This window comes from Marmota flaviventris, chromosome 14 (assembly GCF_047511675.1).
Source record: "Marmota flaviventris isolate mMarFla1 chromosome 14, mMarFla1.hap1, whole genome shotgun sequence".
In the NCBI taxonomy this organism is placed as follows: domain Eukaryota; kingdom Metazoa; phylum Chordata; class Mammalia; order Rodentia; family Sciuridae; genus Marmota; species Marmota flaviventris.
In genome coordinates this window covers 1,684,299-1,706,207 of record NC_092511.1, presented here as the reverse complement: position 1 = coordinate 1,706,207, position 21,909 = coordinate 1,684,299, and the positions used below count along the sequence as shown (strand labels likewise).

At 46.3% G+C, this 21,909-nt stretch overlaps 2 protein-coding genes across 3 annotated transcripts in view; one reads left to right on the top strand and one right to left on the bottom strand.

The window, feature by feature from the left end:
* Positions 1–16,409, bottom strand: part of Trappc12 (trafficking protein particle complex subunit 12) — a 59,958-nt gene extending 43,549 nt beyond the window's left edge. Inside the window, exons 1-3 of one of the 2 annotated variants that reach the window (XM_027937754.2) lie at positions 16,306–16,409; positions 13,701–14,914; positions 5,448–5,564 (exon numbers count right to left, since the gene is read on the bottom strand). In XM_027937754.2, coding sequence (XP_027793555.2) covers positions 5,448–5,564; positions 13,701–14,909 — 1,326 coding nt within the window. In that variant the 5' untranslated portion in view covers positions 14,910–14,914; positions 16,306–16,409. Of the gene's footprint in view, positions 1–5,447; positions 5,565–13,700; positions 14,915–16,038; positions 16,061–16,305 lie in introns of those variants that run through there. The other variant, XM_071601310.1, reaches the window with a different exon arrangement.
* A 1,289-nt stretch (positions 16,410–17,698) lies between these two features.
* Positions 17,699–21,909, top strand: part of Eipr1 (EARP complex and GARP complex interacting protein 1) — a 114,236-nt gene continuing 110,025 nt past the window's right edge. Inside the window, exon 1 of the mRNA XM_027937777.2 lies at positions 17,699–17,893. Within this exon, the coding sequence (XP_027793578.1) occupies positions 17,852–17,893 (42 nt within the window). The 5' untranslated portion in view covers positions 17,699–17,851. The remainder of the gene's footprint in view (positions 17,894–21,909) is intronic.

Sequence of the window (21,909 nt, the reverse complement as noted above, 5' to 3'; positions counted from 1 at the left end):
GGGCTGCAGTGTACAGAGCAGGGTAAGAAAGGTGTGTGTGGAATAAATACATGGAAGAATATCTAGGTCAAGTACCAAAAAAATTTGGTCAGGTCAAATTTTGCTGCCCAAAGTGATTTTTGGTCTTCAGGACTTTCCTAGACTGTGGAGTGTGGAGTGGTAGCGAAGGGATCATCCACCTGTGTGCAAACATAAAGAAAAGCTAGTGCACTGCAGACAGCATTGTGCAATTGTTCAGCTTTTATTGCTGAACATTATTTTTGAAATTTATTCATATTGATGAAAGTGGTTCCAGCTCATTTGTTTCAAATGCTCCTAAGCATTTAATTGGCTGTATATAACAGTTTTCTTTTTCTTGTTGGCTATTGCAGTTTTTAATGAAATCTTTGGCTAATACAAATAACATGTAATATGTAATATATACAAATATTCTTGAACATGTCTGTTTACACCATGTACAACTGGAGTGGGACAGTTGGAGCAAAGGTCACACTAGGCACTCGTTTGGGTAGCCACTGTCAACTTGATCTGCAAAGCGTATGGTCGTCACACTCCTGCCAGCAACGCACGCTGCCCTCCCTTGCCAACTGGTGCTGCCAACTTGCTGGGCTGGAACGCGCGACATTCTTGTTGTGTTTACACTTCTTTAACAAGAAGAGAGGCTGAGCACTTCCCATGTTCACTGGCTGTCTGGCTTCTAGTAATTGCCTCTTCAGATCTCTTCTCTGTTTCTCTACGGGGCTCTTTCTTTTCCTTATTAATTGAAGGAAGTTTTCTGTATCCTGGATACAAATCTGTCAGTCACAAGAACTTCAAGCATCTTCTCCCATCCCTTGCTCCTTTTTTAACTGTTGTTCATGGTGTTTTCATTGTACACACGTTTTAGAATTATTCAAAGTAGCAAATTTATTAATCTTTTCCTTCAAGGTTTAAATTTTTGGACCTTGTTTAAGAAATGCTTTTCTATCCTGATACACTAAAATTCAATTTTATGAAACTAAAAAGTTTTGATCCTAGTGACTTAGGAGGCTGAGACATGAGGATCACAAGTTCAAAGACAGCCTCAGCAACTTAGTGAGGACCTAAGCAACTTAGCGAGACCTATCTCAAAACAAAACAAAACAAAACAAAAAAATAAAAAATAAAAAGGGATGGGGATGTGGCTCAGTGGTAATGCATCCTAGGTTCAATTCCCAGTGCCAAAAAACCAACAAACAAAAAAGCTTTGGTTTAGAGACTTATTTTTCCCCATATAATTACTCCATAAGTCAGGGCCACTGAATATGGATTAGTTCATTCTTTTCTTAATAACCAGTAATTCCTGTGTTGATCTGCACAAGCGTGTGTCGGTGGTGCTGCTGTGTTGATGCCTGTGTGCTGTTCTTTCTTGAGCTGATGACTGTGTGGGAAACTAAGGCTGTGACCACCCTGGCCTTCGTCCTGCTGCCAGCAGACAAGAGCGCCTCGCTTAATTTCCCTCCTCCCAACCGCAATAGGGTGGACATTTCCCTGGCTGTGCACACCAAGTACCCGTGTTGGGGGATTCATTTTACCCAACCCATGGCCTTGGTCTTCTGATTTTGGGACATGCATGAGAGGTGGCCTCTTTGTTAATGAGGAAAGGCGGAGAGGAAAGTATGCTGGCCTGTGCCCGGCTCTAGGCAAACTCTCCTGAAGTTTCAGGCAGGACTGTGCTGGAGGGGCGAGGAGACCCAAGGGCAGGCAGGAGTCCGGACAGAGTCCTTACAGGGTGTAAGGACATAGGAGGGACCTAACTGCACTACCCAGAGGGCCAGGGCAGGAGTGTGCTGCTGTGGCTTGAAATTCTAGTTACTTATTTGCTCCACGTGTCTTTGCTATTTTTACTGCACTGTTCTCCACCTTCCCCTCCTGGTCGTTCTTCTACATTTTTAATGTCAGACAGCAGAAATACTCGGTGAAAAAATTACCCTTTAGAATTTAAAGTGTTCCACATAAAACTTTAGGTTGCATGGAGAAAATCTTGTAATTACTGCATATGACAGCAGAACTCTGACGATGAAGTTGTCTTGATAGGATAAAAGTGCCTAAATTTAAATAAATATTACTTTTCTAAAACTAGGAAATAAGATATAGACTGTATTTGAAAAACTGAACAATTATAATTTACAACTTCCAAAAAATAAGAAAATTAGTCCAATAAAAATCACTTAAGTAACACGGAAGGTACATGGCTTTTCTCCATTTCAAACTCAAAGGGAATCAACTGTACCTACGATTCCATTAAAGAAACTGAAGTGTCTTCCTCCTCAGGCTGTGACATTCACTCCCTGAGAATGACAGCCCTGGAACATACTGACATTACTGAGGAACACACATTTGGAAGCTCTTTCCTAGCCTTAGACAATGGGAATTATTTTAGGACATAATTAAAAGGGCAAAGTAATGATTTTGTAATGAATATAGTTTCCACTTAAATCAGTTCTCCAGTTAGGACCCTCAGTAAAAAATCTGTAACAGCTTTAAGTATTTTCAATGCATCGAAAAAATCTGAGCTATTATGTGTATTTACTAATACCAGGAATCATCAAAGAAGGCAGAAAGACAGTGAGTGTGCTGAGGACATCAGTTACGGTGGACGCTAGCTCTGTGGCAGTGTTGGAATACTACTATAAAGCAAGGCCATTCCTCAAACGCTTCTCACTCTTCGTTACTATTACTTATGATGGTGGACTACAGCAAGGTTTTACAGCCCATTTAATAAAGGGAAGAAGAAGCACCACTTTTCGCCCATGGAATGGTCTACTTGTGTGATCAGTTCACACGGGCCATGGAAATGGCACCGGGGACAGGGGCATATCTGGGCCATGCAGGGTGCAGGGGGATGGGCAGTGGGAGGGCACTGGTGATGGGGGGATGTATTTTTGTGCAGAGTGCAGAGGGACAGCCAGTGTGGACAGCACTAGTGACTGGTGACAAGGAGGAGGTCTGGGATGTTTCCTTGGGCTAACCACTTTTCTAGGTCTTAGTTTTCTAATCTGCAAAGTCAGAACCTTAGGCCTACATTAATTTTTTAAAAATTGTGAAAAGCAAAACTCATACACTACTCCCCTTCTCCTCCCCTACTGTCCTTTCTGTACTTACTGATGCAGTGCTATGTGCCTGTCAAGGGCCAACCATATTGGACCCTGGAGATCAACTGCTTAGCTGGGTGACAGATGCTTCCTGACTGTCCCAGTGCTAGGCAGATCCTTAGTTCTTACAACCTTGCTCTGCCTATGCTCTGGACACTGACACCAGTGACCTGCCACGTTCCACGTAATACAGGAGGACAGACCAGAGTAACTAAGAGCACTGCAAAGGTCCAGTGCATTGTCAAAAACATGCTCTTTTGGCAAGACCCAAAAAAGACCTCTGAGCAAAAGACCAGGGGTCAAAGGAAGAGAATGATTGAGAACCATCCAGACTGAGGCGCAAGAACATGAGAACTGAGCTTTGGAAGGAGGTTTTTTAAGTGCTTCCTCTCCTGGCTCTTGCAGGAGACAAGAGATGTGCCGACAAGAGTACATCAGGAAGTAAAGGCTGGAGCATTGTGTCCAGAGGACAAGGCCCCAGGGAGCCATGTCCTTGCTGACGTTGGCATGGGGGCAGCCTCTGCCCGCTACCTTGTGACCTTGGGTCCATCCTGGGCTGCACTGTCAGAGCTGGAGTTGCAGCCCATGTAGGGCAGCTCCAGGTGACCTGGTCATCGCAACAGGTAGCTGGATTCCTCCTGAACCAGGAAGGCTCCCTACAGGGGATGGAGGTCATAGAACTATACATGAGGTGTCTGAATCCAAGAGAACCTGCCCGTTAGGAAAAAGAGTCATGATACTTTGTTAAATGTTAATGTTAAAGATAAAAAGCTCCCTCCTCCCCATAGCTTTGGTCAGGACTCTGCCTCTCAAGCGTCACTGATTTCTGGCAGAATGGGGACAAGTCATGCACCTAACTTTCAAATCCTGATCTAAAGGTAGAGCTGATGAAATGAGAAAAGGAGAGGGCTAGGGCTGGGGCTGGAGCTCAGTTGTAGAGAACTTGACTAGCAGTGGTTGAAGCACTGGGTTTGATCCTCAGCACCACATAAAAATAAATAAAAATAAAGGTATTGTGTCCATCTACAATAAAAATATTTTAAAAAAGAAAGATAAAGGACAGGGATTATTTTATTCCAAGATTTTTCAAAAGGTCTCTGTGCAACTAAGTGATTTATGTATCCCTGGTGAACACAAAGCTGGCCACCTCTATGTTGAGACTGAATCTTGAGCTTCTCCCAAATAAACAGAAGACCTCTTTCTCCTTTTCATTTATAAGTTCACAGGCTTCACTTCTGATTTAAATGGGTTGCAAAGTTAAATCTTCAATAAATCTCAAACCCTCTCACCTATTATATCCTTAGTAACTGAAACTTGCTTAAAATAGGTGAAGTTTGAAGCCAAGTACTGAAGAAAAGTTACAATTAAGAAAGACAAGACAGAGAACTCTTAAAAAAAGTGAAGTGAAGCAGGACATCCCACTCTCCCGTTCAAAGGTTGAAATAATGCTCATCTTTCAGGTTGTCCCCCAGATAAAGAGTAGATATTCCAGATAGCGCACCACTGAACACAGGCAGGGTGAGGACAGGATTGCAAAGCTGGGCTTTTGGGCAGCTGAATGGACTTCTTGTTCCCAAGTAAAGCAGGTAATTTTTCAAATTCCTTCAATATAGCCCTTCAGGGACTGTGCTCAGACTCAGAAGCAAGGTGTCCACCACAGGTGACCAGCTGGACAACCTGCAGAGCAACCCTAGAATGCATGAGCATGGCCCTGGGCAGAGGAAACAGGGTTTGAGAGTGTTCATTTACTGCAAGGCTCCCTTGGGAATCCCTAATGAATCGTGCACTGCACACACACAATTTTCTTATCCTGGATAATCTCGGAAAGCACACCAACACAATTAAAGTTCTTTTTGCTGGAAAGAAACCAACATATGGGCAGTGGTTACCAGTATTAAGGAATTTCAAAAATCGACTTAAGGAGTTCATGACAAAATTGAAAAATGTTTAGGAATCCACCCATTAGACAATAACCTACCATCCCAAATGGAGAAAATGAAGTATACTTAAAAGAGCACAAAATCATTTATCTGTTATATAACTAAAACAGATAAACGTATTAGTTACATTTGATGAGACATTTGATCTAAGAATGTGCTGCTTCAAGTCATTTGATCATTTAAAATAATGGCTTTTAAAGCAACTGGATGTAAACCAACCAGAATATTAATACTATGCTTTTTGCTTCACAGAATCTGTACCTATCCCACAGAATTTTATTGATGTGCAGGTGCTTCTGGTAACATAATCCAAGTAATCAGCTTCTGGGGAAAACAGCAGGACGGCAGGTGGGACAGCACAGAGCATGCTAACCTCAGGTGCACTGCTACTCACAATGAGCTGCTTCAGGCCCAGGAAGGACTGCTCCACCGAGCTGGCGTTCAAGACCTGCCTCTTGGCCGCAGCTTTCTCACCCAGGAAGCGAAGCATCAGGTCTTTAACTGCATCTCCCTGCAAAGGGTGTGAGGAAACTAATTAAAAGCCGCTTTTACTCCATGGGCTCACGGAGGAAGCAACAGTGGTTCTAATAAAGGAAAACTTCAGTTAACAAGAAGCTAAATTACTGCAATTATATATTTAAATAAAATGTACATTTTTAGAGTTGCTCTTTACCTTGAGGAGGAAACGGTAAATCACCACTATGTGTACCAGGCTTGAGCAAGAGGTGACGCCATGCCAGAAGGGCTTCCTGTGATGGGCTCACTGGAGTGTGAGATGACACTACTGGGGACTGAGTACCATGTCACGGCCTGAAAAGAGCTATGCCCAATCCTACCTGTTCTCCACCTGGCCTGCGAATCCAGAAGGCCTCCTGGTCAGAGTGAAGAATTATCACTGGTGCTGAGGAGGTCCACCTTCTCTTCCATGCTAGCCAAGCCAAGGGCGCGTGAAGACCTCCTCATGGCCTTCCCCACCAGGCCTGGGCTCGCAGGGTGGGAGCACACTTTCGGATCCTCCTTTGCCTCTGCCCTCGGGCATTTTCAGAATGTTTCCTAAGTGGACTCCTTTGATTATGCATATCTGGACAAGGCTAGAGAACACTGCAGTAAAACCCCAGGGACATTCTAAAGGGAAATCATGGAAGGGCGAGGAGAGGAGGTGGGGAAGCACCAGGACTAAGTATGGCCGGAAGTCTCAGCTGGCAAGAAGCCCAGGACTGACCAGAGCAAAGGGACCAGGCAACTCGGGTTCCTAAACCACGTGATCCTCTGCAGCTATGGGAGAAAGGCAGAGCTTGTCTGAGCTGCAAGCTACCAAGTCAAATGACATACGGGGACAAGTAGCCACATCAGGCTTGTGCCTAAAGAACGGTGGCAACACACACACCTTTCTCAGTACTGTTTGGGCAGCTGTACTGGCCAAGGGAGAGCTGAGGCCCGCCTGCCTGACATGATGCTTCTAGGAGTCAGCATTAATGACCTCGCTAGAGTGCTGAGCCACTGCTGCAGGCATCACGAGAGGTCGCAGGCAGCCAAGACAAAGAGCAGTGGTGGACAGAACTCTGGATTGACCTTCTCCCTTCTGGAGGCGCTACTGCCTTAGGAGAGCTACCAGTGGCAGGAGAAGCAGCTCTGACTTTCCAACATGCCCGAGGCAGGCCCAGCCCAACACTGTGCTCGGGCATTTGGCAGGCTGTGGGCGCTGACCCAGAGCACAAAGGCCTTGAGGTCTCCCAGGTGAACTGAACAAAGACATTACAACGAGGATACCCTCAGAGGGCAGGGGACGGGCAAAGCCCAAATCTCTCCACTCAGCCCAAAGCCAGCTTCCAGCCACAGGAAAGCTAATGCAACACCACAACGAACAACAGGGAGCTCGTGTGAAGCAGGTGGAGAGAAAGTCCACCAGGACATGCTCTGGTGTGGGCCTCACCACCCAACCACCTGTTTCTGTGGTGTTGCTGACAGAAGGCCCCTACACTCGGAGTGTGCTGCTCCAGGTTCTGTTTCATCCTTGGCCACAAAATCAAGACAGGATGACTTGCACTGCAGGTGGGGTAGCAGGTCCACAACCATCTCAAGCTGGGAGGACCAGTAACATCTGCTCAAGGGAACCCAGGGTCATTCTCCATGGTCAGACCATGAGTGAGATCCTGGTATTCATATGGGGTCTCGTCCACGTCCCCATCCTCGTCTGGGACAAAGTAGACCTCATAACATTTTGCTGATTATAAGAAATCCCTCAAGTTCTAGCTGAATCCAGCCCTGGTGCAGCATCATAGCTCTCCAGATCCACAGGGAAGCTTCCTCTCCTCTTTCTGGTGGGTATGAGGGAGGTGGGAACACAGTTCCTTAAACTTGTGTGCCATGGTCACCTCAGTTTAGGAATACACATACACATGGAGAGAGTAAATGATTTTAGCTCTGTATAGTGAGTTCACATTATAGTCTTCCGTGGATTAGTCTGAAAATTTACCTACAATTTGTATCACAATTTATTAGAAAATGGGCTTGGAACTTCCTTACAAAATGGAATTGCCTGCTGGTGCAGTCATAAAGGTTACTTACCAGCAACGGCTCAAAGCTTCTGAACTACGAAATCAGAGGGCTTTCACGCTAGAAAATTGGTCATGCACCAATTTCTGATCTCACTTCACTTCAGGGACGGAACATCTCAGTTTTGCTGGGGCACACTGTAGCCTGACTAATAACTCTATTTGTGACCTTTCTGGCAGCTGGTATGGCCAAGTGTCTAAGCTCTGAGCAAAGGGACAGAGGGACATAGGTGGATACACGCTGTCCTTCAGGCAATGCAACTCAAAAGGAACACTGTTGTGTCCCCCTCCTGATGATGAGGAGATGTGACAGGTGGAGGAGCTTCCTGGCCTCTGTTGAGGCGTTGGAGCCCCCCACAGCCCCACACCACTGAGCCTCCCCCAGGGACATGACGCCTGTTCTGCTCCAGCCACAGGAACGTGGGCTTTCTTTGTTAGTATAGCTTGGTCTGCAGCTCTACTAATAGACGCATCAAAGCCTTTCAGGTAAGAAAATGAAGCTATAGATGTTCAGCGAATTCACTAGGTTACATAGATGACTGGCAAAGCAAGCAATTGAGATCAATTCTTCCAATTCAAGCTTCTTTCTATGTTCATAGATTGCTCGGTAGAATGTCTATGTATTAGGCAATTTCTAGAACACTGGGGAAACTCCTATGGTTCCTAAATACTCATTCTGAAGCCTAAAATTAAGACATTTGATTCCTAGTTCTGTTTTTAAAGTGGCTAAAAAGAAATTTTATTTTTTAATTAGAAATGTTTAATTGACATGTAAGTTATACAATGTGATGCTCTGATACACGCATGTGTGTACTGACCACCACAGTCAATGCCACCATCGCCACCTGCAGTCATGGCTCATGTGTGTGCTGGGGATATCAGGATACTTAAATCTGCTCTCAAAGAGCTCAAACAAACAATACTATCTTAGTCACCATGCACATGCATTTGATGTCCTCCTGCTCACCCTGAATAACTCAAGCTTCGAACCCATTGACCAGCAGCTCATTTCTCCCTCCCTTCCAGCCTTGGAACCCACAACCGCACTCCCAGGTACAAGTTCAGTTCTTCTATATTCCACATATAAGAAGGACTGCAAGCTCAGTTCTTCTAGATTCACACACAAGAAGGACTACATGTTCAGTTCTTCCAGATTCACACACAAGAAGGACTGCAAGTTCAGTTCTTCCAGATTCACACACAAGAAGAACTACAAGTTCAGTTCTTCCAGATTCACACACAAGAAGGACTGCAAGTTCAGTACTTCCAGATTCACCCACAAGAAGGACTGCAAGTTCAGTTCTTCCAGATTCACACACAAGACGGACTGCAAGTTCAGTTCTTCTAGATTCACACAGAAGAAGGACTGCAAGTTCAGTACTTCCAGATTCACCCACAAGAAGGACTGCAAGTTCAGTTCTTCCAGATTCACACACAAGAAGGACTGCAAGTTCAGTTCTTCCAGATTCACACACAAGAAGGACTACAAGTTCAGTTCTTCCAGATTCACACACAAGAAGGAGTCCGCAAGTTCAGTTCTTCCAGATTCACCCACAAGAAGGACTGCAAGTTCAGTACTTCCAGATTCACCCACAAGAAGGACTGCAAGTTCAGTACTTCCAGATTCACACACAAGAAGGACTGCAAGTTCAGTCCTTCCAGATTCACCCACAAGAAGGACTGCAAGTTCAGTCCTTCCAGATTCACACACAAGAAGGACTGCAAGTTCAGTCCTTCCAGATTCACACACAAGAAGGACTGCAAGTTCAGTCCTTCCAGATTCACACACAAGAAGGACTGCAAGTTCAGTCCTTCCAGATTCACACACAAGAAGGACTGCAAGTTCAGTCCTTCCAGATTCACACACAAGAAGGACTGCAAGTTCAGTCCTTCCAGATTCACACACAAGAAGGACTGCAAGTTCAGTTCTTCTATATTCACACACAAGAAGGACTGCAAGTTCAGTTCTTCTATATTCACACACAAGAAGGACTGCAAGTTCAGTTCTTCCAGATTCACACACAAGAAGGACTGCAAGTTCAGTTCTTCTAGATTCACACACAAGAAGGACTGCAAGTTCAGTTCTTCCAGATTCACACACAAGAAGGACTGCAAGTTCAGTTCTTCCAGATTCACACACAAGAAGGACTGCAAGTTCAGTCCTTCCAGATTCACACACAAGAAGGACTGCAACTTCAGTTCTTCTATATTCACACACAAGAAGGACTGCAAGTTCAGTTCTTCCAGATTCATACACAAGAAGGACTGCAAGTTCAGTCCTTCCAGATTCACACACAAGAAGGACTGCAAGTTCAGTTCTTCTATATTCACACACAAGAAGGACTACAAGTTCAGTTCTTCCAGATTCACACACAAGAAGGACTGCAAGTTCAGTTCTTCTATATTCACACACAAGAAGGACTACAAGTTCAGTTCTTCCAGATTCACACACAAGAAGGACTACAAGTTCAGTTCTATATTCACACACAAGAAGGACTACAAGTTCAGTTCTTCTATATTCACACACAAGAAGGACTGCAAGTTCAGTTCTTCCAGATTCATACACAAGAAGGACTATGGGTAATTGTCTCTCTCTGGGCTGCTTCATTTAGCCTCTTGTCTTCCAAGGCCATATAGGTTGTCACACATGATAGGATTTCCTTCTTTTTAAAGACTGGATAACAGTCCATCGTGTGTACACACCACACCTGCTTTATCCACTCCTCCAGAGATGGACACCAGGCTTGACCCTCTGTCTTGGCTATCAGGAATAAGGCTGCACTGGACATGAGGATGCAGGCAGTTATCGACATACAGATTTCAATTCCTTTGGAAACAGCCAAAAGGCATGACTGGTGGGTCCTGCCTTTTTGATTTTCTGAAGACCCTTGTACACTGCTTTCCATAAGGACATACTACTCTGCATTCCTGTCAACACTCCTATTTCTTGTCTTTTTGGTAACAGTCATTCTTACAGGCATGAGGTGACACCCTTTGTGGTTTTGATTTGCCCTTCTCTGATGATTAGTGGTGGTTTCTAGTTCTTTAGCCCAAACAAAGTCTTTCTGAGAGAAACAGAATTAGAGATTTATATGGTAGACAGGAATGCTACGTTATATAAGACAGGGCCCAGAACCAGGGAAAAGCGACTCTGAGTTCGGGTACTGGCCGTGTCATGCACCAGCTGCATTAGGCAATTGCACCTGTGGAAATCAGCTGGGTCCTCTGCTGAGTTACAGTAAGGAAAGTGTCTACTATTAGACTTCTCCCCTGGTCTGGGCTGGCAGGGCTGGGCTCATGCCCTCTTCCTTAGTGATCCCAGCAGAGTGGACGCCTGGGACGCAGCACCCCACTAAGAATGCACCAATTGTGTCACCTTTCTCAAGCAACAGATACTGTCCACACCTCGGAAGCTTTGAGCTCACGGATGGACTGAAGACGACACAGTGTCAGTGACATTCTGGCTTTCTGGAGGCCTCAGGGTTTCCGACATAAGGACTCTGGTGGTCTAAACAAGGAGTTTTGACATAGACCTTGTGGGCTCCTTGAAAGAATCCTGTCAAATCCAAGCTTTGGGAAGGCTGAGGGGAAGGAGAATAAAGCGGAACAGGATGAGAAAGCAGTGGGGGGCATCCAGGTTTAAAGCTGCCTGCCAGGTTTCTTGACCTGTAAGAGGCAAAGCCCTTACAGGAGGTCTGCGATGTGGCCCAGGAGCAAAACCTTCACTACCCAACTTTCGCTTTTATTTTTATCTCCTCTCTGTCTCTTTTCTGAACAAGGTTCATACAACAATTCTCTGACTTTCATTCCTTTCTGGGTCCTAAAATTTCTTACTTACTCTTTAAGAAGATCAAATGCCATCTGTAACTACAATTAGTTGAAAATGCACATGCTCTTTGTGTGATGCTACTATACTTGGAGAAAGTTTTACAAATTTACTTCTACTGCCTCTAATTTAACTTAGACTGCTATAAAAGTCACCTAATAAAGATGCAATTTTTAAAAAACAATTTTCCCATAAGAAGGGGTCTTTTAATTAGATATTAATAGAGGAGAAATTTGAGGGGAAACTCAAATATAAGTGTTATAGGAAGCTAATTTAGCACACAGATCACTTTAACAGTGTCGGGAGAAATTCATCATCAGAAAAATCCAACAAAGGGTTGGTTGGCGTCTTAAAAACTTGGGTGTTCAGAACACCAACAGCAAAACTCTTCTTTGTTATGCCGACCCAGTTCTCAACAGACACGCACTGTATTTCCATTCAAAGTAAATCTCAATAGTCTTTTCTTTCTATTGCAAGAGTGAGAAGTTTTTCGAAGGATAAGATGCAACTGAAGAGACACTGAACGAGGAAACATCTAGCACGTCTGTTATATGTCCAAGTTAAAGGTATTTCAAGAATATTCTGAGTTCAAACTCTATACTTACCACGAGATTTCCAAAATAACCACTGTGAACTGCAGGAGGTGTGGAAGACACATCTTTAGTACTTAATGAAGGCTTGGCTCTGGCCATGTTTATGCAGCGGTGCTCTGTGAGGCCAGAGCCTCTACTGGTTCTGTACTGGGGCATGAGTAACTCAAGGCCCATGCTAAGGAGGACCCATCACAGAGGTCTCTAATGTGTAGATGGCACCTCCATGTTGAATCTAATTTCAGTTCAACTGAAAGAGCTATTTCTCAACTCAAGAATAACCTACATTTTGGGAAGATGATATTTTTGTTGTTTGATACTTAACTCCCACTGAAGGATTCTGAGCATCCTTGGGCCCATCCCCTATATGTCACATGCTCATCCTAGCCCTCTGTCAACCATAGTGAGCCACCTCTGCACACTTCCAAAGGAATGCTGTTGGGAACCCCCCACTAGGTTGAGTCTTTTCTGGGGCAACCTTCAGATTCCTACTGAGGCTCAAGTACAGGGAAGCAAAGCACCAACAACAGAGTTTGAAAAGGGGGAGCTAAAGGTCCAGCCACTGCTGGCACAGGAAGCCACAAGCAGACCTATGAAGACAGGAAAAAGCACACACTAAAGCCATCCTGGGGTACAGGCCAGGAGGAGCAAGGCTTCAGTGAACAAGGATATCAGATCCCACACATCCAAATATCCCCGAAATCAGAGACCGTGATTCATCAGAAAACTCCTGCAAGTCTCCGAGAGCTCGGACTTGGACTTTTGAGTGATGAGGCAAGACACTGGGACTACAAAGCATGGAATTTCTGCATTTTGCATTGTGAGATGAACGTGGTCCTCGAGGCTCGGATGCAGTTCTAAGGTTTGGATGTAGTTTGAATGTGTTCTCACGGGTTCACGTGCTGGAGGCTTGGTCTCCACTGAGGTGATGTTAAGAGGTGGTGAGGCCTCTGAGAGAGGGCCTCTGGGAGGAATCAGATCCTTCATGACACTGCCCTCATTAGTTCTCATGGGACCCTGCTTAGTTTTTGTCAGAGGGCTATTATAAAGAGCAAGACTGTTCCCTCCTTGTTCTCTGGCTTGTCATGTAATCTCTGTGTCTTGCACAGACTCCTTCCATGATGTGATACTGCCAAGGAAAGCTTTTACTAAAACCAGTGCCATGCTGTTTGGACTTTTAGCCTCTAAATTAAACAAAATAAACCTTTTTTTTTTTTTCTTACAAAGGACCCAGAGTCAGGTATTTTGCTATAAGAGTAGAAAACAAACTAATACAATTCTACTAAAATTCCTTCTTCCTCAATCATGTTATATGTAATACAAATAAAATTTCCATGTTTTAAAAGAAGAAATGGATTTATCATTTACTGGAATTCAAATGTCAGGAACTAACTGATCACACATATAATAAAGCTACTTCAGAGAACCATTATATAATGATCTACCTGCTAGTATTTATTTCTATGACAAGTAGTATCTTAAATACATTATAGTATTGAGGAACTCAACAGAGTTCCTAATTACCTATAGAGAAAAATAATATAGGCTCTCATAATCAGAATCTTAAGAATTGTTCAAGAATATGTATTTTTCCACCTTTGAAAGATGTTATGCATATTTCAAAGAAACAGATTCAAAGAGAAGAGATATGAAAACAGAAATATTCCTCATCTTACCTGAATGTTGTCAAACTTCAGGCCTGGCATGGTGAGGTTCTCCTTGTCTATAAACACAGTGCTGTACTGCTGGGTTGCTACCGAGATCAGGACATCTTTGGTCCCTTGGCTGGGAATCCATGCATCATTCCTTCGGTCCATCTCGCTCATGCTCAGGGCTGTGGCAAAAGGGTCATCACTCCCTGCGAATACCGCCTGCATCTGTGAAAAAGGGTTTGGAGACTCAGGAATTTCCAGAGAAGCTGTAGAAACACCTGATTCGGATCTTTCCACCCCTGCAGAGTAAGATGGGTCAGCAGAATCCGGGGACTCTTCTCCCACAGGGGTAGCAAGTGAGGAGCCTGCGTTGGGATTACTGACAGAAATGAAAGTAGAAGTGGTGAAGGAATCAAAGAAGTCAGAGGCCAAAGAATTAGTGTTGATTGTATCTCCAAAAAATTTACTCAGGCTTGGACTGGGCTGGACCACCTGAGGAGGGGTCTTGGCTGAGGTCTCACTCGCACTGCTGAAACTTGGAGACTTCACCATCTGAGACTCGAAGCCATCATGCAGAAACAAGTGTGGCTGGGAAGGAGCTGAATTTGATTGGCTAAAAATGGTGCACATGGGCACAGGCTCTTCCTTAGAAGAGGACTGACTAGAAGACATGTCTGACACCTGCTCTTCTGTGTGAGTATTTTCATCCCTGGGCACCAAGTCCTCTGCACCAGTGTTCCCAAGAGTGGGCACGCCTTTCACCTCTTCCTGTGTAGAGTCTTCTTTCAAAGATGCTCTGCTATCAGGGGTCATATCTGAAACATCTCTAGGTGTGTCATCTCCATCAATTTCACTGTCATTACTTAGAATGTCCATTTCTTCTTTTTCTGTGATATTGTCCAGTCTGTTATCAGTGTTGTCTTCTATGGGCTCCACAATATCCTGCAAACAGCCAAGGTCACCCACATCATCTTCGCTGTTATTGGGAGAGTCAGAAATAAGGACACTCTCCATCATGTGCTCATTAAGCTTATCTGCAAAGTTGTTAGAATCTTCTGACACAGTTACATTCTCTTCAGACCCAAACTCATCTCCACCAAGATCAATGGTTTCCTCATGATACAGAAGCTGCCCCTGCTCTTCCTGAGCTGCCTGCTTGGAGATGCTCTTGGCTCCCACCTCTGGAGAAGACTCTTTGGTCATGCTGTGGTCACCATCTTTAGCACTCTCCATGTTGCCTGGGAGAAAGACATCATAAATTAACCTTATCACCTGTCTATTCAGGTATTTTAAAGCTACTTTTGTCTTGTTTTTTTTTTTTTTTTTAATTGGAGGAATACTTATTAGTAAAATATTTAAATGGTTCAAAATCAGAAACATCTCTTTCTCCAGACTTTTTATTTAATATTTATTTTTTAGTTGTAGTTGGACACAATATCTTTATTTTATTTTTATGTGGTGCTGAGGATCGAACCCAGGGCCTCGCACGTGCTAGGTGAGCATTCTAGCACTGAGCCAAAATCCCAGTCCCTCTTTCTCCAGTCTTTTACTTATTAATTAATTGTGGCAAAATACATATAAGATATACAATTTTAACTAGTTTTTAAGTGTACAGTTAAGTACAGATACATTGTAGTGTACCCAATCTCCAGAATTCTTTCCTCTTGCAAAACCAAAAATCTAGTTAAATGATCCCCTTTATGCTCATCCCCAGGCAACCACTAGGTACCTCATATTAATGGAATTGTAAAATAATTGTTTTTGTAACTGGAGTGTCTTCCTTCCCATAATGTCCTCAAGTTTTATTTATGCTGTAAGTAGCACGTGTCAAAATCTCCTTTAAATAGGTGAATAATATTCCATTGCACGCCTATAGCACCATTTATCTATTTGTCTCTGTTAATGGACACTGGAGGTTTCCACCTTTCAGCTGTAGTGAATACTGCTGCTATGAACATGGTATTCCAGTCTCTTCTCCAGGTCCTGCTCTCCATTCCTTTCGGTATTCCCCCTAGAACTGAACTGCATCATATGGTAATTGGATTTTTACTTGAGGAACTGCAAAACTTTTCTATAGGTATGCACAAGTGATCCGATTTCTCCACATCCTTGCCAATATATTCTTTAATAACAGCCATTCGAATATGTGTGAGGTTTTAGTTTTTAAATACTACTTATTCCTTAAGACTCCATGGGGGCCTACCAAGGCACTCCAATCTAATAATCTCTTCCCCGCTCTATATTTATAATATTGTCTATAATATAATATTATCTCCCTAATTGTCTCTATATACTGTCTCCCTAATTCTGGGAAAGTGAGACACTGAGAACAGCAAGGGCAAAAGGGAAAGGTCGTGCTCACGGAGCACCGACGGCTGACGGCAGAAACTGGCAACACTGATTGGCACTTGCTGTTGCCTGGCCACCCGCCCATCCGATCCTCAGATACAGCTGCTGGGCTCCCCCTCACTCCGCATCCGTAGGTGAGGAGACTGGGCTGCGGGACCACGAAGCCTGCTTCCCTGCAGAAACCGTCACGGGTCGCGGGAGAGCCAGGGCAGGGCGGCGGGGGACGCCAGGGTCTGCGCGCAGGCCCGCCCCTCCTGACCGCAGGGACGCTGGTCCTCACCTGCCACCCGCCCGGGGCCGGGACAGGGCTTGTCTGTGGAGACCAAAGTCGGGGAGGCGGCGAAAGGAACCGTGACAGCTTCCGGGGGCCCGCGACTTCTGCGCCTGCGCGTCCACTTCCGCTCATGCTCAGTTCAGGAACCCGCGGTCCCGGACCCCAAGCTCCCGAACTTCCGGTTCCTCGGAGGTGGGCGGGGCACGGGCCCGCGTCGGCAGCTGGAGGTGCGAACTTGCCGGCCGCCATAGGCCCCGGAATGTGGACGGAAATCCCGACAGTGGGTTCGAGTTCCGACACCAGGGCAACCCGAAAGCTTATGGCAGAGCAGGAGGCGAAAGGGAGACACTTTCTAAAAACACTTATTTCTAGGAGTTTGTGGCTGGCTTGTTCTCTCCGTTTCCCATAATGCACCTGAAGAACTGTGCAGTAACACTGACCAGAACGATGGCAGCGATAACGGCGGGGGTGGATTCTAAGTACGAAGCTAAACTCGGCCAAGGTGGGATACAGTCCTTGTGGCTGGTCCCCTGCTGGCGTGATTTCTCACTGAACCCAAGCATGGTGCTGGCGCAAATAAGCAAAACCAGACCCAGCTGTTTTGTCACTAAGTCTAATGAGGAGTGGAAGGAAAATCTAAAAATCGTAGAGGTGTGTGGTCCTGGAACCCCCGGGGCCGGGTTAGCGAAGGGGCTTCTATTTAACACGATCTATAGATGCCACGCAATGCCAGTGCCCTTTCCCTAGGGTACTGCCCAGCGCAAGGCGGGCGCTCTGGGCGCGCTGCACCTTAAAGGCAGCCTCTCCACAGCGAGCTTTATGTCTCACGACCTCGGGAGCCTCCGCGGCCTTGCCAGCCGACTCCTAATCCCCGGCAAGGTCGGCCCAGTTCTGCCGGCGCGAGTGCGGCTTCCAAGCACACTATCCCTGGCTGGGACGCCCTGGGCCTTGCAGGGCTGGGCGCCCGCGGGAGAGGACTCTGGCTCTCCACTGGCGACCTGTGCGATCGCGATGGGGTGACTCAAGTTCGCAGTGTCTAACTGTAAAATGGGAGTGTCTGAGCTGCGCATCGGGCTGCCGCGAAGATCCTACGCTCGAGTGGAAGGCGCTGGCCCAACACTCGGGACTGCCGTTTGGCAGTAAAGTACTGATGCCCCAGCTCCGGCCACTCTATCTAAGGTTAGGTGCAGGGAGGGCTCCATCCAGAGAACAGACTTGAGATGAGCCAGACGCCCAGTCGCCCAACACACGGGACCAGCCCCGCCTTCCCGTCCAGGGACCCTGTAGCTGAGCCGCGGGAGCCCGTGTGGGCATGCGCACGAGCCACGCGCCGCGGCCATTGGCTGCCGGCTGGGAGCGTATTGATGACGCGTCCGCATAAACAGGAAGTGAGCCCTACGGTAGTCGGCCTGGGCCAGGAAAGGTGCAGGACCCGAGTCGTTTGTCTCGGGCAGGGAATGAATGGGCGTTGCGAGCCCCGGGTGAGGTGGTACGCGCTGCCTCTAGTGAGGGTCTGACGGCGTCAGCGGCACGGTGGGCCGCCCGCCGCAGCATGGAGGACGATGCGCCGGTGATCTACGGGCTGGAGTTCCAGGTGGGCCACTTGGAGCGCGGAAGGTGCTGCGCGGCCTAGTGCGGCGCTCGGGCGCCCTGGAGCCGGAGGCCTGAGGCGGGGGCGGTTTAGCCTCTGACCGCGGCGGCACGCAAGACCTGCTGGCCAGCAGGCGTCGGGTTCCCGAAGGCTGGACTGCGTCTGCGTGCTCAAAGGCGACGCGGGACTCCTCCAGCCCCGGAACCGTGTGTCCTGCCGGCCTCCCGAGGCCAGCGTGGCTCCGGACCGCGGCGCCCGGCCAGCTGGGACCGGCAGGGCTCGTCGCCCTGCTCCCGTGCTCCCGCTGCGGCTGCTCTCCAGCCGGACCTCTCCGGTGCCTGGGCACCGTGAGAGCACAGTAGGTGCTCAGCAAAGCCTCGGGAGCCCCGAGGGCTGTGCAGCGGGAATGCGCGGGGCGGCGGGGAAGCCCGCGGCTTGCCCAGGGCCAGGTGAGCCCGCAACGGTTTTCACCTGTTCAGAAAGCGCCGGAGCTCCTGGGACGATAAAGCTCCGAGGGAAGCATTCAGAGAAATAAAAGCATACACTGCTTCATGCACACGAGTGTGTGGCAATGCGTGCCCAAGATATGAGTGATCTCTGCTTGCAGGTAGTTGACTGCGAGAGGCAGCAGTATGAGGTCCTGAAAGCAAGGATGCCGCCCGGACGCCTGGGGTTGAAATCCTGGCTCCAGCATTTAATAATTATGCATCCCTGGGCCCTGGTTTCCTTGCCAATAAAATGGAAAAACAAGTCCTTATCCCTCGTTCTCGTTAGGAACATTAAGTGAGTTAGCATATTTAATTCGAACACTTAGAACTCAGTGTTCAGTAAATGTTCTAGTTATAGCGTGACAGAATTCTTGAATGTAAATTCCATATGGAAGGTAAGGTGCAAGACTTATTCCTAAGAAGCATTACTGAGTACTGTTATGGTTTAGGTGTGGTGTTCCCAAAAGCTCCCGTGTGAGACCATGCAAGGTTTGGCCGAGAAATGATTGGGGTATAGCCTTAACCTAATCAGAGAATTAATTCCTCATGGGGTTAATGGAGTGGTAACTGGAGGCAGGTTCCTTGTGGCTGGATGAAGTGGATAATTAGGGGCATGGCTATGGGGTATATAATTTGATCTGTAGAGTGGAGTGTCTCTCTCTTTCTCTTTCTCTCTGCTTCTTGATCTTCATGGGAGCTGCTTCCCTCTGCCACACTCTTCTGCCATGATGTTCAGCCTCATCTAGAGCCCCAAGGAATGGAGCCTCCTGTCTGTGGACTGAGACTCTGAAACCGTGAGCCCTCAAATAAACTTTTCCTCCTCTACAATTGTTCTGGTCAAATCTTTCAGTTGCAACTGCGAAGAAGCTGACTAAAACAAGCACTGAACTGTGTCTCAGACACTCTGCTTAGCAGAAGACCAATGCAGAGAAAGAGGTCTTTAGGATAGAAAAGTGTTGACCAGATTAGTGTTTGTGAAACATTTTGGTGTTATGGTCTCTTTTAGCTTATAGGAAAGGATTTTGACTTGTGTTCAGGATTTTAGTTCTTTTTTTACTTTTGCCAATTTAACATTTTTAAAACACCCAAGTAATTGTTAGAAGTAATTTAAGAAATTAGGGCTGGGTTTGGTGGTGCACACCTGTAATCCCAGGCTGAGGCAGGGGGATCCTGAATTCAAAGCCAGCTTCAGCAACTTAGTGTGACCCTCTTTCTAAATAAAATACAAAAAGGGTCTGGGATGTGGCTCAGTGGTAAAGCACCCTGGGTTCAATCCCCGGTAGTGAAAAAAAGAAAAGAAATCAAGTTGCTGTAAATCAGAATAAAATTAGCAGGTTCCTAAACCCTCCCTTCTTAGCTTAGCTTATTACCTGAGATGACCACTTCCAATGTTTTCAAAAACTGTATTTTCTGGTTTTTACCATAAAAATGAAAAGCATTATGTACTTTTCATAATCTGTTGATTGGAAGTCACATGACATGGGAAGTTTTTGCTTTCTTCACACTGTTCCTTGCCTCCTTTTAGACTCCCACCGATATCCTGAAGTCCATATTCAGATGTTTGTGATTCCTAGTAATATAGAAATATTGACTGTTGATTCATAGGGTAACATGCTTTCAGTTTTTTTCTTGAACAGCTTTTCACTTTCCTGCAGTTTCCTGTTTTTCTTGTTTCCTCATCTTATTGGGACATTGTGTATCATCAGGAGTTTCCATCTCGGGGAGCTCTTCGTCTCTGACCCTAGCAGCTGAGTGCCTTGGGCAGTTCCCTCACACACCTTCCTGGGTGCCCTAGACTGGCCTGGTGGGAATCGGAGTCCTGCTTCACTCTTCCCGCCCTCAGCCCTTGTCATCTAGACATTTTCTTAGTAGTTGTTTGGAGGATGACAGTTGACGTGCTCTTGTTGGGATAGATTTTAGTTTAGCTCCATTGACCCTCCTTCCCAAGGAGGTAGACCAATTCGTTGTCAGGAAGACTTTTCTACTGACTGTGATTACTTTTGAATGGGACAGACAGAATGGGACAGCAGAAGTCTGTGAAACGTCTTTGGGACTGAAAGTGCACCAGGTGAGGCTGGATGACGTGAGACTGCGCATACAAATGTTTGTTGAGGTACTATTATGTGCACATCACCGATAGGCTCTGACCTCAGGCATGCCAGATATATTTGTTGAAGAAATGGCATAAGAGGTGGAGGTGGAGGGGAGGTAACTTTTAAAATCTACTCAGGCCCGGCTGGGCGCAGTGGCGCACATATGTAATCTCAGCGGCTCTGGAGGCTGAGACAGTTCAAAGCCAGCCTCAGCAATAGCAAGGTACTAAGCAACTCAGTGAGACCCCGTCTCTAAATAAAATACAAAATGGGACTGGGGATGTGGCTGAGTGGTTGAGTGCCTCTGAGTTCAATCCCCAGTATCTAAATAAATAAAATGTATCCAAAAAAGTAAAATACATTAAACCAAGAAGTGGACGCAGCTGCAGACTGTTACCAAGGAGAAGCCAAGTGTTGGTTCTGACGGGAGGAGTCTGGGCAGGTGGCTGGCTGGGCGGGCGGGCCAGGCCTGTTGTCGGTGAGGAAGCCTGTGCCCTCAGGCCTGTGCGCAGATCCGCAGATGTGTGCCTTTTTGAGTTTTAATATCGAGGGTGGAGATTCAGTTTTTTGGTGGAGTTCTCTCTTTTTGGCTTCTTTTTTGGAATTAGGGATTAAACCTAGGGCTTGGCAAATGCAAGGCAAGTCGAGATTCAGTTTTTTAAAAGACTTTTCTAAAAAATTTTTTTACATCCATGGAATTGATCATATATGATCGTTTGATTTTTCTGGTATTAGTAGCTTTGTGAATGAATATTGGATCACCTTTGAGTTCCCAGGAAGAATTCCATCTGGTCTGGAATGGCACCCTGCTGGATTCCCCTTTCTAGTAGCTTACATGGAACTTTCCTTTTCATATTTGTCATGTCATTTTTGTGGCCGTTTGATTCTGTGGCTGGGAGGGCCTCAGGAAGAGCACCTGGGGGCCTGGTTCTGGGGGCCCAGCGGGTGCACTGCTGCCACTCTACTGTTTGTACCTGGTGACACTCCACTGGTTGTGCCTGGTGACACTTTACTGTTTGTACCTGGTGACACTCCACTGGTTGTGCCTGGTGACACTTTACTGGTTGTGCCTGGTGACACTCTACGGGTTGTGCCTGGTGACACTCTACTGCCTGTGCCTGGTGACACTCTACTGGGGTTGTCCTTGTTTTCATTTCCCGAAGCTAGTTGCTCAGACTTTGTGACTTTCTCATGAGATCAGTTTTGGTGACTTACATTTTGCTGGGAAATGCATGCAGTTGACAAGTACTTATTATTTTCCTTATGTGCCAAGCACTCTTTTCTGTGCCTGGGACAGAGCAGCGAAGAAAGCGGCCAGCCCTGTCCCTGTGGATTCATTTCCTCCTGTGGGAGTTGATGCAGGGGTGGCTTCTGTGGGCAGAGTCTCGGAGGGTTGGAGAGGAATTTTTAGCTATTACTTTTTTATTTTTTTGCGGGT